We start from the raw sequence: 15239 nt of genomic DNA on the forward strand, positions 1-15239 counted from the left end.
TGAGCCGGCACGACATGCCTACGTTGATCATATGTGTAGCATGTATCGCATCCATGTAGTATATAGATGAGCATTGGTTACTTGAAGGTTTGAACCAAATTAAAAAGACCTTTTTAGGGCTATCAAAAAGAAGATAAGAGGGAGCTGGTTTGTTGTCGCATTACCCGGCACAAACCCGACACCCTAGCATGCTTGGAAAATGCGTTGTAAGCCGTGAGGCGATAGTTCGTCTCTCATCTGGCATGAGACTAGTGGGCCGGCCCAATATTGCAGCTTCTTGGACTGGTTTTGGGAAGCTACAATGGACCGGTTCGGATAGGTTTTAAAAGCTTCTTTGCGTTTTTTTGTTTCTACATTTTTTTGTATCTGTTCTCACCAGGCTTTTTAGTTTTTGTTTTTCTTATCTTTTTTTCTTTCCCTTTTTTTCAAATACATGCATACTTTTTTACTACACATTGTTCATTTCGTAAATAAAAGGCTGATCATTTTTATACACGTTGAACATTTTACAAATACATGATGAATAAGTTTTCAAATACATTTTCAAACTTGTTTTTATTTTATTTTTTTCTGCAAAAACATGTCAAATTTTTAAATACACATTGTACATTTTTGTATACTTGCAGAACATTTTTTGGATACACATTGAACATTTTAATGAATACATGTTTGAATATATTTTTGCATACATGTTAAATAATTTTCAAATAAATATAATAAATTTTAAAAATATGCAAATAGTTTTATTACATTTTATAATATTATTTTGAAATGTCTCAAACAATTTTTTGAAATGCATGAACATTTTCTAAAAATGTAATGAACATTTATGTGATTCATACGTAATATGTTTTTTAAAAATCACGTGAATATACTAATTTAAATTATGTAAATATTTTTGAATTGTCTCAAATATTTTTTCGAAACTTGTGAAGATATTTTTTGAAACGTATGGGTATTTCTAAGATATCGTGCTAAATTTTTTTTAGACTGCATTAATACTTTTAAATGCGTGGTGAACGTTTTTAAAACATTTTAGGCTGGTGCCGCACGCTAGCACAAACGTGGGCACATCTGCAGATCTGCTCCTTAGTTCAGTCTCCAGTCCATCTTTGCTGAGCTCAGTACTGAAAACAGATCCTCCCAATCTTCCACAACTTGTACACTAGAGGAAGCAAGCCTCTTGCATTAATTAAACTTTTCTAACGGAAATTACATGCATGTGTGAAGTTTGATCAAATATGTGTCCACTTATTCTGTAACCCACTACATATAGAAGAAAAAAAACGTGGGCACTAGTAAAATTCCCCCTTATCTGGTAGGAGATAACATCAGACAAGTTCCTCTCCCCCCTTGCGCGGCTTCATCTTCGTTGATTCACGACGAGTTCTTGAGAACCCATTCCACCATGGTGGAGACGCCGAACCCGGTCGCCGACCGGTTCTTGTGGCTCCACACCGGCCCAGCAATGTCCATGTGCATCCACTGAACTTTCTCATCGACAAACTGCAACACGAGGAGCATTACTTTTATTGTTTCATATAAACACATATTGTAGTACAACGTTCAGGTTTCTTCCAAGAACCAAACCAGAAGAAAGCAACTGAGCTGAGCATAACAGCAACCCAAGAATACATCATACTGTACGCACCTGCTTCAGGAATAGCGCAGCGGTGATGACGCCGCCCTGTGGAATAGCGCCGGTGTTGAGCATATCAGCAACACCAGACTTCATCGTCTCCCAGTAGCTTTCTTCTAGTGGCAGCCTCCAGAACTTCTCTCCCGACACCTCGGATGCAGCGGCCACTTCCTCATGGAGTTCATCACTCGGTGTCAGAATCCCTGTAGAGATGCTTCTTTGAACATGCCAGAACAGGGCAAGAACTAAATATAACTGGGAGGGGTAAAAAATTGCAGTTGGCAGAGAAGAGTGAAGATGGGTTAGCATTTAGTTAGAATTACCGGCAATGCTTGGGCCAAGTGCAACACGGCAGAAACCAGTTAGCGTTGCCAGATCTATAATCTGCATGCAATAATTATTGAAAATTCAGCAACTCAAGCAAGCTAGTTGCAGAAAATTCAGTCCATGCAGCCTTCCAGAGGACCATAACAGTACAGATTACCCTAGCAAATAAATTAGAAATCCCATGATGCTAGAGCAAGTAACCGAGTACTATCAGGATTGCAACTACAACAGAAACAATGTATACAGTAATCATCAAAGCATACAAATACAGCATCTCTGTGACGAACAGAACATTTCATCAGAAGAAACAATGCATTTACCTTGTCAACACCTTGTTTACAAGCATAGACCAAAGCATCAGCAAGTGTGAGCCTCCCCTCTGCATCAGTGTTATCTACCTGAAACGGTATTTACAAAAATGAGCTCAAATTGGACCATAAGAACGTTGCATCTAGGACCTGCTTAGACTACATGGCCAACAAGGAGGATAAACAACACAATCACACTATCACAGGAAACATGCCTCGATCGTCTTGCCGTTAGAAGCAGTCACAATGTCGCCAGGCCTCATGCCTGTCCCACTAATCATGTTTTCACAGGCAGCAACAATAAAATGGACCTGTGAAATGGGGAATCATTAGCAAATACTACACACTAGCATAAAGGTTACTCATAGATAGTAAGTACCTCTACTCCAGGAGGCTTGATTTGGCCCAGGGCTTTTGCTGCACCAAATACTGCTGCAGAGCCCCCCATGTCCCACTTCATCAGTTCGATATTGCAAACTGCTCCAATCTTAATGTTGTATCCACCACTGCAACACATTGGTAAATTCAAGTGTTAGAGCTGAGAGCTACTATTAACATCTGCACAAAATGAACTCCCATTATGTCGAAGCGTATTGAAGATGACATGTCAATCTTCAATCAAGTACTATATCATCCGTCACTGTAATAATTCACAAAATATGCACAAGTTTGCACTGACCTGTCAAAGGTTACACCCTTCCCCACAATAGCTAGCTTTCTCTTGACATTTCCACCAGAAGGTTTATAGCACAAGTGGATAAAGCGAGGAGGATTTGCAGAAGCCGCGGCGACAGCCAAGTAGGAGCCCATCTTCAGCTCTCTGCATCTCTCCTCGTTTAATATCGTGGCAGTGAATACATCACTGTACATCGAAGCAATCTTCGACGCCTCCTCCGCGAGCACTACTGAAAAAGGCAGCAAGGTTTGCCATGGAATCGATGTCGGCATGTGACAACACCTATACATGAACAGATTGTAAATGAAAGACTAAATGGCGTACTAACCGGGGGTAAGCACATTGGCAGGTGAGTTCACAAGGTCTTTTCCGAATATCACGCCTGAGGAAACATGTTTGGCTAGTTCAAGTCTATGGTCCATCTCAGGACCATATCCCAATCCAATGAGATCAACTTGTTTGAGATGCACCTTGTTGGACTCAGATCTGTATCTGTTGTCCTCGTACAGTCCGAGCACAGTTCCTGCAGTTCAAATGCACAGAGATAGTCCAGCATCAAGTCACTGTAGTCCAAAATTCACCCATAGAACCATCAACCATTGCTACCAAAATACTCCTACGAACGATCAATTGCGGTACCGGAAGCGATTGCCGCGGCCGCATTAGGCTTGAACTCCTCATGGATCCCGCCGGGGGAGGCGAGAGCAAGAGCTGTGCTGCCGGCTCGAGCGGACTTGGCGACCGACGCGAAGGATTCGCCGAGGCCTCGGCAGGCCGCTGCGGTGGACGGGGCGCTCCGGCCAAGGCCGATCAGGCCCAGACGCTTGAAGCCCTGCCCCTGGAGGCGGAGGACCACCAATTGACCGGCTTTCCCGGCGAAGTCCTCCTCCGCCGAGGCCTCCGACAGCAGGCCGCCGAGCTGGCTGTCCAGCCGCTTCAGGACGGCGTTCTCGAAGCTGGAGCCTGGGCTTCTGCACACGTCCTTCTCCGTGACCGCGACGGCCAGGACATCTCCCTCCCAATCGGATGGCTCGATGCCTATGGCGGCGAAAGAGACCTACGAGAAGAGAGGCTCACGCTTGCAATTCTTGGCAGCGAGTTCGCCAAGTAATTTCAGTTCAGAGCACCGCGTAAGGAGCTGGCAAGCATACCTGGAGTGGCTCGACGACGTTGGGCTTAGTGAGGCCTAGCGCGGCGACTGCGGCTGCGGTGTGCGCCATTAGAGCGCGCTGCCTGAGCAGCAGGCGGAGGGTGACGGTGCCGAACGACGACGACGACGATGACGAGCGGGGGCGGCGGACGCCGTGGGGTGAAGCGGAGGCGACGTATATATGATGCGTCGGCCGCGGTTGCGTTCGCCGCCGTCCGACTGGGACGTGCCGTTGCGTGCGTCAGCCGTGCCGGATTAGTCTCCAGGAGACGAGACGCCCGAGGCTCACCGGAGTTGTCTTTTCAACGCCGATGATTGCATTGCAGGAAATTCGGAGTATAAAATTGACCTGGATTTAAGGTTTAACACAAAATGACTTCTTCTAGAAGGTTTAACTAAATTTGCGAACGCCACACATGGCGACGTTTGGATTGAACTAATAGAAACGATGGAAACGTTGCGTGACTATCAATTCAAATGTTTATCTTTTCCCCGTTCGAAAATTTGCACCCGTAACGGTGACACCTTGTCATGCGGTTGGTGCGTTTGGCTAACTGTTGACATGTGTCATTGTGGACTCCGTGCATCTACGGACCTGCGGTGAAGGTATCTCTTTGGCGATGGCTATGGTGAAATCAAAGTCGTTGTTCGGGAAATAGGTAGTCACGATGAAGCATGCGGCAATCTCAACGGATACTTTGCTTCTCATGATTCTGTTGTGATGCTTGTGTTCGTGACCAGGTTTGTCATTATGTCTTCACCTGTCATCCTTCATGGCGGTTGTGTGCGCATGTCTGTAACAATTTTTACCTGGTATTCATTTATTAACCGAGCAATTGTACTCTCTTTTTTAGTTTAAAAGTGATTTTTTTGTTTTGTTTAAAAACAATGTTATTGAAAATGTATTTAGTTGGCTTATCATACGATGTTGCAGTATCCTAGAAAGTAAGAAGCCAAATTGTACCATTATTCAAAATAAAGAAGAAAATGAGAAAGTCTGGACGTTTGGGATTTGATGGCAAATCGAACATTTTATGCTAATTTTAGTTGCGCGAGGATGATAACTTTAGTTGGCAAGTAAGGCAATTTCCTGGAAAAAAAACGAACTTAGAGCATAATTGGTTTGGTGCGAATTGATATGCCATTGTTTGGCATTGTGTCAAATATTGGCTACTAATTGTTTGGTTATCAAGTTGTTTTGTCTATCTCACATAAAGTTGCCAATATTTGGTAAGTATTGGTATTGCCAATATTTTGGCTGCAAACCAATCATGCTCTGAGTGCGGATTTGCCATACTTAATATTAAACTTGCCATGGTCAACAAATCTAAATTGCCACACAAATTTTTGATTTGCCATGGTCAAATCCCGAACGTTCGAGACTTATCGGCGTCCGTAAAGTAAGAAACCAATTTTATAAAAATGAGAATATTTACCAATTTGATAAAAAAAATCTATTTGCTCGAAATATATTCTCCTTTTGTTGAAAATATTTTTATGCTTTGGAACAGAATATGTAAGACATATAAAAGCAAATTTTATAGTCACAAAAATAATTCAATCTCGCCGCATCAGAAACAAAACAATTCGTTGAAGCAATTTTCTTTCTAATCAAAGCAATTCCGATTCACCATATTTTCTTTGTTATGAAGCAAAAAATAATCATAATTAATACGGAGATTTCTTTTTTGAGAATGCAATCATAATATGGAATAGATGGATCAGGAAGGATCCGAGGGGTCAATTTTTTTCCTCCTTGTGAAAGATGACTCTGTGCATTCCCCTCTTCCTTGACCACTTATGTTAAACTTTTCTCCGGTCGCTCTCCCTACCACTAGCACTCGCCGGTGGCCAAGGTGGCCCCGACTTTGCTCCCTTTCCCACCCCCTTCTTTCTTCCTAAGAATAAAATCTCCGATGAGGTCTCGATCTATCGATTTGAGGCAACATGGTGACCTCGTCCTTAGTGGCGCTTGGAGAGAAGCTACATCCCCTTCTTTCATCGTCCACCTTCATAGTGAATCTGACATTTAAAGTCGAAAACCGGTCTACTCTACATTGAATCTTCTGGACGATGGGTGACCCTTCAGAGTTATTTCCTTTTTCTTTGAGTCCTTCTAGAAGTTTATTGTCGAGTGGCTACATGCTTTTATGTCCTTCAGTGTATCTCAATCTTCATATCCGACCCCACACCAACATCAGCTCAACTCTACGACACGTGGGTAGCGACGTGTCCATCTGTCTACCATGTGTCTATCTTGGTAGGGTGCTACAAGCGATATAATATTGTTAGCTAGGGTCCTATTTGCAAAAACAAGAGTTGATATGTAACTTATGTTTTCTTTTGAATCCTTGTAGATGTCTAATGCATGCTTTTCTTGGTCCTTCGGGACCCTTCTTACATTAAAAATGGAAAAAACAAGGATCCGAGCGTAGTTTTTGAAAGCATATAAGGAAGTAATGGAAATTAATTAGCGCATGCCCACAGTAGTCCTCCTATGACAAAAGGAAGAGTCCTCCCCACTTATAGATCTAAGATTGCAAGCCTCCAACATTTCCACCACCATGGGAACTCAGTGTTGGTCCTCGCTCATGCCCGAACTCGTCGACCGCATCGGCGGCTGCCTACTGGACACCGCCGACCTTGATTGTTACATGGCCCTCCGCGCCGTCTGCCACAACTGGCGCGGCGCCACCGTCGACCCCAAGAATACTCTACACACCCGCTTCCGCCCACACCATTGGGTTATGCTCGACTATTCATCCCACAGTGAGGAAGCCCGCCTTCTAGTGAACACCGTCTCCGGCTGATACCATGGCAGGGATATGCCGCTACTCCGCAAGTACTACATCATCTCCATCACCATTGACGGGTTCCTGGTCCTGATGGCCAAGATCCCGCCCCATGCCGTGTGTGTCCTCAACCCGTTCACGGGTCACATGGTCCACTTTGTGGTGCGCATGCGCCCCAACGTGCTCGCGGCAGCTGTCTCCGACTCACCCCCACACCGCCTTGTCCTCTACTGCCACGACACCATGAAGTTGTACATGGCCGGCCCTGACAGTGGGAGCTTCATCAGGTACATAACTAATTATGATTACCCTTTCGTCAGGAAGGTTGTCCAAGGTTGTGTCGCGGCCGACGGCCACCAAGGACTGCTGCCACCGCTTCCTGCGATGGTTGTCGCCAAGATCGCAGATCTAATGACTCCGCTCATCGTCGGGTTTCCCGCTGACGATCAGTTGGATTCTAGGAAAAGTTGTTACCTCGTGGAATCTGCTGGAGAAATTCTGGTCATATTCAAGCTCGGGAATCGTGTGGAGGTCTTCAAGATGGATGGCATGGGTGGAAACATGCTGGTGCGTGTGAAGAACATTGGCAGTCACTCCATATTCATCAGTCACTCTCAAAAGTGCCTCTCCCTCGATGCCGATAAGTTCCCGTCCATCGAAGCCAATTGCATCTACTTCACGGAGTGTCTAAGTTCACCATCGACGGACATATACCACCTCAAGGACGGAGAACAAGTTAAGAACGTCATGAGCGCTGCCGGTGGAGCCGGTCCTTCAGTGAACCTAAACATGCCTGCCTTTTTGTGTCATCCTATGACCGAACATCCCTGCACCATCATTCAGCTTCTCTCCCTCTACACTTTCAACTAGTAATCTGGTCAAGCGACAGAGGTGTTAGAGTATCAAGATAGTATTCTTGAGAGGCTGCACCGGCTGTTGGTCTCCTGAAAATGGGTAAGTGGTCCGATGATGATGGCGGCTTCTAAAACGAATGCATGTGGTGTGCGCTCTAGGTAGGCTGCACCAGTTGTTGGTCCTGATACGTTATGTGGATGTATCAGTGACGACACCCGTTTTAGATATGGGGAGTGAGATCACTCCACATTATTGAGTTTGTAGGTGTGAGTGGTGGCTTCGGATGGATTGATGTATGTTCTTGTCAGACCTTTGGAGAATAATTAATAAAGATGGCCGCATGCTTCGATTGATGTAGAGGCCAGGGGTTTAACCTCCTTTTCAAAAAAAGTATTCTTGAGACGCTCCATACTGGCTAAATATTGTTTGGTGACCTTCTTGAGGCCTATCAAGCATATTCTGATGGCGATGATTGAACAATTGATTCGGCATCCCTGTGTTGTGTTAAGCTTTATATGGTTGATCTATTAATGTGATTTTGTTTTTCTGTCATGCTTTCTTGATGCTTTGTTCGTGCAACAAACAACTGGCTGGGTCTTGATAGTTTTATCAATGTAGTTCTTTATGTATTTTGGTATGAAACTTTATCATAAGGATTTGTTCTGGTGCTTTGGTGGTGCTAGTTTATGTATCATGTCCATGTCTGTTTTAAAAGTGACCCTCTGTAAAGGGATTACTAAATTAGTTACATGAAGTGGTAACTTGTTTCCGTTCATTCTTTTTATGTGCGCCTACATACATATATGTTATCAATCTTTGTCTATTATCTCTCTAAATTTGCATCATATTCTCTCAGCTTAGTTTATTATTTGTCCACCTTTCTTTCTTTTCTCTACCCATGTCAATTATCTCAGTGTTGTCTTACTTTCTGAGAAATTATCATTTGCATTAACTACCTTGTATTGTAGCCTGGGAGGATAGTTGTGTCAAATCCTGAAAACATCAACAATCAGTATGTCTATATGTAAATTAAATTCTTATGATTCATCTACTGTCCAGGATATATGAGTGTACTTATGGAGAGTCACAAATACAAAAAAGTTTGTCGTCCCAAATATTTTCATTTAACTGAGAATTTTTTTTCCATCAGCAAAAAATAGAGCTTATTGTTTCAAACCCCTCATGCCTAGTGCTTTCTTACTCATTGCTAGTGTTTTTTCACAAACACGGTAGACACTCTGTCGTGTTAGTAAGATGGGGGAAATAGATTGCACAAAAGCTAAAAGAAAGTTAGTGAAAATTAAATACTCCATCTGTAAAGAAATATAAGACTTTTTATATCACTGTAGAGTAGCTTATAAGGAAATGGAAATGGAAGGAGCCAACTCCCGCTATAAATAGTAGTTGAACTCAATAGCATACACTGCCGTTGTTGGCTTCATTGTAGAGATGTCAACTCAATCGCCATTGCATATCACCACCTAGACGCTGGCGCCGATCGATTTGGTTGTCGATCGCATTGGGCACCTTGGATGTGCAGGATTTCTCGCATGCATCTGCTGATTCTTGACTGTGCAGGGGTACATTTTTATGGAAATAATTGTGCATCTGCAACTCATATCTCATCTCTCAACCCAATGATACGATTCAAGTGTTTAACAGATTGCACAATTAATTGGTTGCCTTCCAAACTTGGAGCGAATTAAGACCAAACCTTCTTCCAGGGTCGCAACTTAGTATACTTAATTAGCACTAGAAGGATTGGACGCGCTTTGCGGATTTCGTAAAAAAAATTGGTTTGGTTTGTGGGGGAGATGATGAAGTGTGTTTTATTTTATTATAATGTGGTATTTTGTAGGTCTCTTTCTGTGGGTATAATGTTATATTTTGATGGTCACTTTCTGTTGTTAGTTGCAAGTGACCCGATGAGAGAGATGAGGCTAGGTTTTGGTCTAGCACCGACTATTGGGGATCTCACGAGGGGGGAGCGTGGGTCGACAACCGTTGATTTTTTTCCTCTTTTCACCCCACGGGTCTCCTGCATGGTGTGTACATGATCGAGGGGCATGTGGGGTATCCATTTAGAAAAAAATCAATGGGGGTGAGGGAGATTGTATGATAGGTGGAGGGACGAAATGACGTACAAAATCCCTTTTTTGCGAATGTACAAAATCCCTTTTAATAGTAGAGATATTGGAGGATTTGAATCCTAAGATTTCCTTGATTCACATGATTCTTAAACGTAGAAACCAAAAAGTATAAAAATAGAGTGACACTTCATCTTCAACACTATGTTATTATGGATGTGTGCATGGAAAACATTAATAAGGCAATGTTGTTCTTATTTTTTTCACTCTGATGATCACATGGTTTCGTCATGTTGATATGGGTTTATTTATTAGTGAATAGTCAAATTTTGTTTTTCAGGGTGTCATAATGTTTTTTGAGATCATAGTGGACTGTCACTATTTCTTTTTGAGAATCTAGTGAAGTGTCATCAAATCTTGTTTTTTACGGGTTGTCATCAAATCTAGTGTCTGTCGCAAATGAGGCAATGGTGGCCAAAGCAACAAGTCCTGAAGGAAATATGCCCTGGAGGCAATAATAAAGTTGTTATTTATATTTCCTTATATCATGATAAATGTTTATTATTCATGCTAGAATTGTATTAATCGGAAACTTAGTACATGTGTGAATATATAGACAAACAGAGTGTCACTAGTTTGCCTCTACTTGACTAGCTCGTTGAATCAATGATGGTTATGTTTCCTAACCATAGACATGAGCTGTCATTTGATTAACGGGATCACATCATTAGAGAATGATGTGATTGACAAGACCCATCCATTAGCTTAGCACGATGATCGTTTAGTCTGTTGCTATTGCTTTCTCCATAACTTATACATGTTCCTATGACTATGAGATCATGCAACTCCCGAATGCTGAAGGAACACTTTGTGTGCTACCAAACGTCACAACATAATTGGTTGTTTATAAAGGTGCTCTACAGGTGTCTTCGATGGTGTTTGTTGAGTTGGCATAGATCGAGATTAGGATTTGTCACTCCAGTTGTCGGAGAGGTATCTCTGGGCCCTCTCGGTAATGCACATCACTATAAGCCTTGCAAGCAATTTGACTAATGAGTTAGTTGCGAGATGATGCATTATGGAACAAGTAAAGAGACTTGTTGGTAACGAGATTGAACTAGGTATTGAGATACCGACGATGGAATCTCGGGCAAGTAACATACCGATGACAAAGGGAACAACGTATATCGTTATGCGGTTTGACCGATGAAGATCTTCGTAGAATATGTGGGAGCCAATATGAACATCCAGGGTCCGCTATTGGTTATTAACCGGAGACGTGTCTCGGTCATGTCTACATAGTTCTCGAACCTGTAGGGTCCGCACGCTTAACGTTCGGTGACGATCGGTATTATGAGTTTATGTGTTTTGATGTACCGAAGGTAGTTAGGAGTCCCGTATGTGATCACGGACATGACGAGGAGTCCCGAAATGGTCGAGACATAAATATTGATATATTGGACGGCTATATTCGGACACCGAAAGTGTTCCGGGTGATTTTGAAGAAAACCGGAGTACCGGAGGGTTAACGGAACCCCCCCCCCCCCGGGGGGAACTAATGGGCCACATGGGCCTTAGTGGAGAGAGAGAGGGAAGGCCGCACGCCGCCTCCCCCTCTAGTCCGAATTGTACTAGGGAAGGGGGGCGGCGCCCCCCTTTCATTCTCCCTCTTCTCCTTCCTTTCCCCCTCCTAGTAGGAGTAGGAAAGGGGAATCCTCCTCCTAACTCCTCCTCTCCTGGCGGGCCCCAAGGACCGGCGGCCTTCCCCCTTGCTCCTTTATATACGGGGGCAGGGGGCACCCTAGGACACACAAGTTGATTGTTTCCAGCCGTGTGCGGTGCCCTCCTCCACCATAATCCACCTCGGTCATATCGTAGCGGTGCTTAGACGAAGCCCTGTTCCGGTAGCATCATCATCACCATCATCACGTCGTCATGCCGACGAAGCTCTCCCTCGACACTCTGCTGGACCGTGAGTTCGTGGGACGTCACCGAGCCGAACGTGTGCAGATCGCGGAGGTGCCGTACTTTCGGTACTAGGATCGGTCGATCGTGAAGACGTACGAATACATCAACTGCGTTGTCATAATGATACGTCTCTGTCGTATCTATAATTTTTGATTGTTCCATGCCAATATTCTACAACTTTCATATACTTTTGGCAACTTTTTATACTATTTTTGGGACTAACATATTGATCCAGTGCCCAGTGCTAGTTCATGTTTGTTGCATGTTTTTTGTTTCGCAGAATATCCATATCAAACGGAGTGCAAACAGGGTAAAAACTGACGGAGATTTTTTGGAATATATATATGATTTTTGGGAAGAAAAATCCACGCAAGATGGTGCCCGAGGGGGCCACGAGGCAGGGGGGCGCGCCCCTGACCCTCGTGGCCACCCTGTAAGGTGGTTGATGCCCACCCCGTAAGGCGGTTGATGCCCTTCTTTCGCCGCAAGAAAGCTAATATCCAGATAGAGATCGTGTTAAAATTTCAGCCCAATCGGAGTTACGGATCTCCAGGAATATAAGAAACGGTGAAAGGGCAGAATTTGAGAACGTAAAAAGAGAGAGAGGCAGAGAGACAGATCCAATCTCAGAGGGGCTCTCGCCCCTCCCATGCCATGGAGGCCAAGGACCAGAGGGGAAACCCTTCTCCCATCTAGGGAGGAGGTCAAGGAAGAAGAATACGAAGGGGCCCCCTCTCCCCTTCTCTTCCGGTGGCGCCGAAACGCTGTCGTGGCCATCACCATCATCACCGCGATCTACTCCAACACCTCTGCCATCTTCACCAACATCTCCATCACCTTCCCCCCTCTATCTATAGCGGTCCACTCTCCCGCAACCCGCTGTACCCTCTACTTGAACATGGTGCTTTATGCTTCATATTATTATCCAATGATGTGTTGCCATCCTATGATGTCTGAGTAGATTTTCGTTGTCCAATCGGTGGTTGATGAATTGCTATGATTGATTTAATTTGCTTGTGGTCATGTTGCTGTCCTTTGGTGCCCATCATATGATGCGCGCGTGGATCACACCCTAGGGTTAGTTGTATGTTGATAGGACTATGTATTGGAGGGCAAGAGTAAGAGAAGCTTCAACCTAACATAGAAATTGATGCATACGGGATTGAAGGGGGACCAATTTATCTTAATGCTATGATTGGGTTTTATCTTAATGAACGTTAGTAGTTGCGGATGCTTGCTAATAGTTCCAATCATAAGTGCATAGAATTCCAAGTCAGGGATGACATGCTAGCAGTGGCCTCTCCCACATAATACTTGCTATCAATCTAGTAAAGTAGTCAATTGCTTAGGAACAATTTCGCAACTCCTACCACCACTTTTCCACACTCGCTATATTTACTTTATTATTTCTTTATCTAAACAGCCCCTACTTTTTATTTATGTAATCTTTATTATCCTGAAAACCTATCCAACAACACCTACAAAGTACTTCTAGTTTCATACTTGTTCTAGGTAAAGCGAACGTCAAGCATACGTAGAGTTGTATCGGTGGTCGATAGAACTTGAGGGAATATTTGTTCTGCCTTTAGCTCCTCGTTGGGTTCGACACTCTTACTTATCAAAAACTGTTGCGATCCCCTATACTTGTGGGTTATCAAGAACTTTTTCTGGCGCCGTTGTCGGGGAGCAATAGCGTGGGGTGAATATTCACGTGTGTGCTTGTTTGCTTTATCACTAAGTAATTTTTATTTGCTGTTATTAGTTGTTCTTTATCTTTAATTATGGATATGGAACACGAAATACCAAAATTAGGTGTACTTGCTACTCATGGAGATGAGGAACCTCCTAAAACCCTCGATGCTGGTTATGTGAAAGATATTATGTACTACTTTAATAATCCTGAGAAAACCCCATTCAATTATGTAATGGGAGTAATGTTGGATCAACGTGAATACTTTAGGGATTACCGCTTGACACAAAAATGGAAACTATTATGGGATCAAATTCATATATTGAAGTGGTATGCTAGGCAACTATGCTTAAGATATGATTATACTTGTTGCTCTAGGATGAAGGCTCCACACCTTCCCTTTTTATGCGGATTTAATGATAATAAATCCTTAGCTTCTTATTCTAATAGTATATATGATTACTATGATGTGGAACAAATAGAAGAATTTGTTGCTTTTATGGGTGCTTATGAAATTGAATCTATGTTTAAAGAGTTTGAAGATTTTCATGATTTGGTTTATAGACCTGAAAATTTAGCTATCATTAAATATTGCTATGAGAATTATGAATACAATTCCGATATTAATGCACTTATTGAGAAAGTCTCCGCTTTCCAAGAAGAGACTAATATTTGCAGGAATCTATGGAAGAAGAAGTTGATGAAACTGTGAGCTCATTGGATGAAAAAGATGAGGAGAAGAGCGGAGAACAAAAGGTGGAAGAGCGGATTAGCTACCCATGCCCACCTTCTAATGAGAGTAAGTCTTCGACTCATACATTGTTTAATTTCCCTTCGTGCTTACTGAAAGATGATTGCTATGATGATTGTTATGATCCCGTTGATTCTCTTGAAATATCCCTTTTTGATGATGCTTGCTATGCTTATGGCCAAGATGCCAATATGAATTATGCTTATGGAGATGAACTTGCTATAGTTCCTTATGTTAAACATGAAATTGTTGTTATTGCACCCACACATGATAGTCCTATTATCTTTTTGAATTCTCCCGACTACACTATATCGGAGAAGTTTGCCCTTATTAAGGATTATATTGATGGGTTGTCTTTTACTACTACACATGATGATTTTGATAGATATAATATGCATGTTTGCTGCTCCTACTTGCAATTATTATGAGAGAGGAACTAAATCTCCGCCTCTTTATGTTTCCAATACAACAAAATTGCAAGAAATTGTTTATACTATGCATTGGCCTTTACTTTATGTGCATGAATTGTTCTTTTATGACATGCCTATGCATAGGAAGAGAGTTAGACTTCGTCATTGCATGATATATGTTACTTTATGCTCACTACTAAATTACAAATCATTGTTAATTAAAATTGGCTTTGATATACCTTGGGATTCGGGTGGATCCATTACTTGAGCACTATATGCCTAGCTTAATGGCTTTAAATAAAGCGCTGCCAAGGAGACAACCCGGAAGTTTTAGAGAGTCATTTATTTCTATTGAGTGCTTTCATATAGTTTTAAAAAAAACAAAAATAAAGAGGGGAACCCAAAACTTTTTCAAAAAGGAAAGTGAAAGTGAGAAAGACAAGCATTGTTGAAGTGGGAGAGCTCCTTGAACTTTGTTCATGCTCACGGCAACTTTTTGAATCTTGATTACAGAAAATTTTCAACAAAAATAATTATCCCCTTGTACAATTCCATTGTATTATGAAAATAATGTGCCAAGGTTTGC

At 42.7% G+C, this 15239-nt stretch overlaps 1 protein-coding gene across 2 annotated transcripts; it reads right to left on the reverse strand.

Moving 5' to 3' along the window:
- Positions 1–1166: 1166 nt before the first annotated feature.
- On the reverse strand, positions 1167–4410 carry LOC125550136 (leucine aminopeptidase 2, chloroplastic-like). Of its 2 annotated transcripts, XM_048713055.1 has the most exons (10): positions 4102–4406; positions 3590–4007; positions 3279–3473; positions 2954–3179; positions 2654–2780; positions 2490–2585; positions 2287–2364; positions 1963–2023; positions 1652–1842; positions 1167–1506 (listed from the first exon to the last, which is right to left on the reverse strand). In XM_048713055.1, exons 1-10 carry the CDS (start codon positions 4168–4170, stop codon positions 1378–1380), a joined length of 1590 nt encoding a protein of 529 aa, XP_048569012.1. In that variant the 5' UTR covers positions 4171–4406; the 3' UTR covers positions 1167–1377. The 2 variants fall into 2 exon arrangements, with proteins under 2 accessions (XP_048569012.1, XP_048569020.1); XM_048713063.1 differs by lacking the exon at positions 1167–1506 and having other exon boundaries at positions 1700–1853; positions 4102–4410.
- Between the last annotated feature and the right edge of the window lie 10829 nt (positions 4411–15239).

Source organism: Triticum urartu, chromosome 1 (assembly GCF_003073215.2).
Source record: "Triticum urartu cultivar G1812 chromosome 1, Tu2.1, whole genome shotgun sequence".
Classification (NCBI taxonomy): domain Eukaryota; kingdom Viridiplantae; phylum Streptophyta; class Magnoliopsida; order Poales; family Poaceae; genus Triticum; species Triticum urartu.

Excerpts from the sequence above, each read along its gene's own strand:
- LOC125550136 (XM_048713055.1), bottom strand. The coding sequence starts at position 4,170 with ATGGCGCACACCGCAGCCGCAGTCGCCGCGCTAGGCCTCACTAAGCCC. Across the intron at positions 3,180-3,278 it reads TGCCAATGTGCTTACCCCCG|TAGTGCTCGCGGAGGAGGCG; the intron begins GTTAGTACGCCA and ends TGCCTTTTTCAG. Across the intron at positions 2,586-2,653 it reads TCAAGCCTCCTGGAGTAGAG|GTCCATTTTATTGTTGCTGC; the intron begins GTACTTACTATC and ends CCCATTTCACAG.